This window comes from Poecilia reticulata, unplaced genomic scaffold (genome assembly GCF_000633615.1).
Source record: "Poecilia reticulata strain Guanapo unplaced genomic scaffold, Guppy_female_1.0+MT scaffold_249, whole genome shotgun sequence".
In the NCBI taxonomy this organism is placed as follows: domain Eukaryota; kingdom Metazoa; phylum Chordata; class Actinopteri; order Cyprinodontiformes; family Poeciliidae; genus Poecilia; species Poecilia reticulata.
In genome coordinates this window covers 148,210-153,746 of record NW_007615034.1, presented here as the reverse complement: position 1 = coordinate 153,746, position 5,537 = coordinate 148,210, and the positions used below count along the sequence as shown (strand labels likewise).

Sequence of the window (5,537 nt, the reverse complement as noted above, 5' to 3'; positions counted from 1 at the left end):
CTGGAGGTCCTGGAGGACCTGGAGATCCTGGAGGTCCTGGAGGACCTGGAGATCCTGCAGGACCTGGAGGTCCTGGAGGACCTGGAGATCCTGGATCAGACTTGTTGTCTTGGTTCATGACTTGTTCTTGTGTTTCTGGTGTGTTAGAAGCAAAGGAACTTTCCTGAACCCATCTGGTTCTGTAGAACCGGGTCATGTTGATGTCTTGTGTAAAAGTTAAATAAATGTTTTATCATCTGCCTGATTATTGATTATTGATCTGCAGAAACAGACGTAGAAAACGCTCCACTTCATCAGCGAATCTCAGACAAAACATTTCCTCTTCCTGTTTGGACATCAGAACCAGAACCAGAACCTTCTCTGACAACCTGAACCAGGTTCTCTTGGTTCTGGTTCCTGCAATAAGAGGAAAAATAATTCATATCTCTATTCATCAGAGGCCCAAAGGTCCTGGTCCAGGTCTCTCCAGGTCCAGGTTCATCTGGTTGATGTGGCTGAATCCTGTCTCCATGGCAACGACCCGGTCGGGTCTCATTGTTCGAGTCCGGAAGCGACTCGTTGCTCTGGTTGCCGGTCGACGTTGCCGCTCCACTGAGGAACATGCAACCTGACCTCTGACCTTTCAGAAAGCTGCTCAATGGTTTTTAATCTGAAAGTGTTTCCTGAACAGGAAGTGCATCTGCTGGGTCTCTTCAAAATAAAACATCATAAATCAGCCACAGCCTGGAGGCTGAATGCGACTCAGCAGGTTGTGGGTTCAAATCCCGACCTCGGGTTCTTCAGTGCGCCTATCCGGGTTCTGTCCGGGTCCGCGCCCCCATGCTTATTTCCGGTGCTCTTATTGTGACAGTCGGACTCTTATTTTGAAAGACGGCGGCGGCGGCCCATTCTGGGTCGGAGCAGCTGGAGGTTCGGATAACATGGCGGGTCGGGACCGGATCGTTCACCTCCTCAAACAGCTGGAGCGCGCAGCGTGAGTCCGAACCGGTTCCGGTTCCCAGCCCGTTCGGGTCGAACTCTGATTTAAAAGGTCACAGTTCGGATGAATGTTGGGTTTTACTCGGTGGCTCGGTTAGGTCCAGATAGGTTCTGGTTCTGCTGTGGTTCGGCTCAAAGAAACGATATTTAATTAATTCTACGTCCTGTTGCTACGTCACTGATCAAAGGTCCAACAGGTCAGAGTCCGAACTGGACCGGACCGGACCAGTCTGGGTTCGACCAAGGTCAGACAGGGTGAAGCAGAACCGGGTCAGAACGCCGAACATTGTGGTGCTGTGGTGCCGCAGGGTTCAGCACAGCCCACATAAAGAGGCTTTAGTCGCAGGTTCGATTCCCGGCCTGGTGACCTTTGCCTCATGTCTTCCTTCTCTCTTTACCCACTTCCTGTCGGAGCACTTCAGAATAAAGGCCGCCAAAGTCAAAAAACTTAAAAAAAGAATAAAAAAACGGCCGCCGAACATCGTAACAGATAATCAATAATCTGACAGGGAGACAGATCGATAAGTCTGATCACATGGGGCCGAGCAGGTCTGTGGGTCCCCGATGGGTCCCATTCTGCCAGCTATGAAAGTCTGACAGAATAATCCGAGATAACATCTGGCTGTATAGATCTATGCAGACTAGACTGGTTTTCCTGAACGTTACGAATCATCTGACGGTTCAAACGATTCGAGTTTTTTATCAGTTTATTGTTACATAATTTGGCTTCCAGTTCATAAAAACACGAAAACATGAATTAATAAATTAAAATCCTCAGAAGGAATCAGCCTGAGCCGCCTGGTTGCCATGGAAACCCAGATTTACTTGATGCTTGCTGTTGGGTCTGGTTCCTGTTGAGAACAAACCCTAAACCAGGGGGTCCAACGTGGATCCGGTCCGGCTGGAGGCCCGGTCCTGCTGGGGGTCCTGGTCCGGCTGGGGGCCCGGTCCGGCTGGGGGCCTGGTCCGGCTGGGGGCCCGGTCCGGCTGGGGGCCCGGTCCGGCTGGGGGCCCGGTCCGGCTGGGGGCCCGGTCCGGCTGGGGGCCCGGTCCGGCTGGGGGCCCGGTCCGGCTGGGGGCCCGGTGCAACAGCCTGATTCCTTCTGACTTTGTAATTTTGTGAATTCTTGTTATGAGTTGAAGTCAAAACGATAAACTAATAAAATCTTGAATCGTTTGATGGACATGATCTGTAGATCAGTCAGTCACTGGAACGGCTCCAGAACTCATCCAGGTTTGGTTCTGGTTCTGGACCCGACCCGGTCTCGGGGTTCCTCTTGACTCTACTGAGCATGCTCCGTGTTGACAGGTGCAGATGCCCCGCCCACTCCCACACCTTCCATCAAGGTAGGCTTTCCATTGGTCTGCATGTTGACCAGACCCAACATGACCAGTCCAGCAGAACCTCCCGGTTCTGATCCGTGTGTGTGTGTAGGAGCGGCAGCGGCCGGCGGCAGGAAGACGGACTACGCCTTCGAGGTAACCTGGACTGGAACCGGGCCCGGTTCTTGACGGACCGGGTTCTGATCTGTCCCTTGGTCTCCTCAGATGGCCAGCTCCAACATCCGCTACGGAGCCGGGGTCAGCGCTGAGGTCGGCATGGTAACCACCTTCTTCATCATCATCATCATCACAGCGAGCCGAGGACGAACCAGAACCAGAACCAGAACCAGAACCAGAACCAGGCTGAATGTCCAGAAGGAGGCGCTGCAGCACAGATCTGTTAATTAAAAAACATTTGATTTTTTAAATTTAGATTTAAAAAAACATCAAATAAAAACAAACTAAATGTAAAATAAAGAATCTAAATGGAGCTGCAGATTTTTGGTTTCCTTCACGAAGGAAGTCTGGTCAGAACCAGAACCAGAACCAGGTCAGTACTTGCTGTCCCCTGGGATCCTCCTCCAGGTTTCACATGCCAGGTCCGTTTGCAGGACCTCCAGAACCTGGGAGCCCAGAACGTGTGTCTGATGACGGACCGGACCCTGACCCGCCTGCCGCCCATGCAGGCCGTCCTGGAGTCCCTGGTGAGGAACCGAGTCCGTTTCCAGGTGTTCGACGATGTCCGGGTGGAGCCCACCGACTCCAGGTGAGACGGCTAACAGCTGCTAGCACCAGGTGCTAACAGCTGCTAACAGGTGGAGCTTCTTCTTTCAGTTTTAAAGAAGCGATCTCGTTTGCGAAGACGGACTCGTTCGACGTGTTCGTGGCGGTGGGCGGCGGCTCCGTCATCGACACCTGTAAAGCCGCCAACCTGTACTCCTGCCATCCAGACGCCGACTTCCTGGACTTTGTCAACGCTCCGATAGGGAAGGGCAGGCCGGTGACCAGAGCTCTGAAGCCGCTCATCGCAGGTCGGCCTCGCCGCCTCCGGGTCAGGAGGTTCCGATGCCCGGCCGGCTCACCGCTCTGCTTTCCCTCTGCAGTTCCAACGACCGCAGGCACCGGCAGCGAGACCACCGGGGTCGCCATCTTCGACTACGAGCCTCTGAAGGCCAAAACAGGTGAGAGCCGTCGGACCCGTGTGATTGGCTGTCTCTGAGCCGTGATTGGCCGTTTCTGTCCAGGTATCGCCAGCAGAGCGCTCCGACCCACGCTGGGCATCGTGGACCCGCTGCACACTCTGAGTATGCCGGAACGAGTCGCCGCCAACAGCGGCTTCGACGTGCTGTGGTGAGGAGGGTTCTGGTTAGAGCGGGTCTTACCGGAGTTACCGGGTTCTGATGGGTCGTCTGTCCAACAGCCACGCTCTGGAGTCCTACACCGCCCTGCCCTACAGCCAGAGGGCGCCCTGCCCCACCAACCCCATCAACCGGCCCGCCTACCAGGGCAGCAACCCCATCAGCGACGTCTGGTCCCGCCACGCCCTCAGCGTGGTCTCCAAGTACATGAAGCGGTAAACGGACCGGAACCTTCCAGAAGTTTTCCTGAAGCTTCTCTGAAACTCCACGTTGGAACGGAAACGTTTCTGTTGAGATTTGACCTATGACCTCCAAGTCCAGAGGAGGTTTCCCCGCCGTTCTGCATACAGGCAGTGCAGCTCTGGTTTCTGCTCAGGGCGGTGCGGGACTCGGAGGACCTGGAGGCTCGATCCAGCATGCACCTGGCCAGCGTGTTCGCTGGGATCGGCTTCGGGAACGCCGGAGTCCATCTGTGGTGAGCTGAACGCCGCCGCCCTCAACGCCGCCACCAGACTCAACCTGCCTGTGTTTTTGTCTCGGCAGCCATGGGATGTCCTACCCCATCGCTGGGAATGTGAAAACTCACACAGCCAGGGGCTACAGCGTGGAGCACCCCCTGGTGGTGAGACACGCAGTGTACATTATTCCTGATCTCCGGCCGGCCTGCCGCTTCAACGCCTCCGTGTCTCTGCAGCCTCACGGACTCTCCGTCGTTCTGACGGCGCCGGCCGTCTTCAGCTTCACCGCACCCATGTGCCCAGAGCGCCACCTGGAGGCTGCCGAGATCCTGGGTAGGGAGGAGGTCACAGTCACGGGTCAGAGGTTAAACTCTGCGGTGCGTTCAGGTGTCTCTCTCTGCGGTGCGTTCAGGTGCAGACGTGCGGCAGGTGAAGCGTGCGGACGCCGGCGCCGTTCTGGCCGACACGCTGCGCCGCTTCCTGTTTGACCTCCAGGTGGAGGACGGACTCGGCGCCGTCGGATACGATAAGGACGACATTCCTGCTCTGGTGAAAGGAACGCTGCCTCAGGTGAGCTGCTCACCTGCAGCTCCAGGTGCTTCGTGGCGCCTTTACATCACTTCCTGTTCCTGTTGCAGGAGCGCGTGACCAAACTGTCTCCGCGGGCGCACACCGAGGAGGACCTGAGCCGCCTGTTTGAGACCTCCATGAAGCTGTATTGATCCGCCTGCAGCCACCAGGGGGCTCCACCTTCATCCTGCAGTTAATCAGTATTTGACCGGGTCAGAACCGGGTCAGAACCGGGTCAGAACCGGTCTTTAATGAATTGTGATTTAAAGCTTCAGGAAAAACAGATCCAGAACCTGAAGTTCTGAAGGAATCAGGTGATGATTTATTGGATCAGAACCGGGTCGGATCAGAACCGGCTGTTTTTGTGATTTTAACTTTTGATCAGAATAAAATCTGCTTCCTGTCTGGTTCTTTAATCTGAGTTTAATCCCAGGTGTTCATGGAGCTGAAAACCTTGAGATTATTAATCCGTCCAGGTTTCAAGGTAACTCAAGTTCTGGTTCTGGAAGCGGTGGACTGGACTGGGTTCTGGCCGTGAAGCCTGGTCCGAGGGACAGAGTTCTGGGAACGCCCTAATCCGCCTTAATCTGATCCAAGAACAAGCGTTGCATAAACCTGATCTCAGAGCGACCCTGAACGCATCACAGATTTCACCTGAACTCACCTGCAGGACGCTGAACCTGCAGGACCGCTGGAACCGGACCGCTGGAACCGGACCGCTGGAACTGGACCGCTGGAACCGGACCGCTGGAACAGGACCGCTGGAACTGGACCCATCAGGGATTAATCTGCAGGAGAACCAGGTCTGTTCACCTGCAGGACGATCAGGTGCTTTTCAGGCTGTGTGTGT

General features: G+C 55.2%; 2 protein-coding genes across 6 annotated transcripts in view; both read left to right on the top strand.

Moving 5' to 3' along the window:
- LOC103460478 (E3 ubiquitin-protein ligase TRIM63-like) overlaps positions 1-2,418 on the top strand; it is a 6,530-nt gene extending 4,112 nt beyond the window's left edge. The window contains exon 9 of one of the 2 annotated variants that reach the window (XM_008402660.2): positions 2,288-2,418. In XM_008402660.2, the coding sequence (XP_008400882.1) occupies positions 2,288-2,329 (42 nt within the window). In that variant the 3' untranslated portion in view covers positions 2,330-2,418. Of the gene's footprint in view, positions 1-44; positions 240-2,287 lie in introns of those variants that run through there. The other variant, XM_008402659.1, reaches the window with a different exon arrangement.
- On the top strand, positions 637-5,103 carry adhfe1 (alcohol dehydrogenase iron containing 1). Of its 4 annotated transcripts, none has more exons than XM_008402661.2 (14): positions 637-973; positions 2,288-2,325; positions 2,414-2,457; positions 2,527-2,580; positions 2,913-3,067; positions 3,136-3,332; positions 3,405-3,482; positions 3,546-3,651; positions 3,722-3,874; positions 4,036-4,134; positions 4,203-4,281; positions 4,354-4,450; positions 4,530-4,687; positions 4,756-5,103. In XM_008402661.2, exons 1-14 carry the CDS (start codon positions 735-737, stop codon positions 4,837-4,839), a joined length of 1,581 nt encoding a protein of 526 aa, XP_008400883.2. In that variant the 5' UTR covers positions 637-734; the 3' UTR covers positions 4,840-5,103. The 4 variants fall into 4 exon arrangements, with proteins under 4 accessions (XP_008400883.2, XP_017158829.1, XP_017158830.1 ...); XM_017303340.1 differs by having other exon boundaries at positions 2,527-2,700; XM_017303341.1 differs by having other exon boundaries at positions 4,203-4,450.
- The last annotated feature ends 434 nt before the right edge of the window (positions 5,104-5,537 follow it).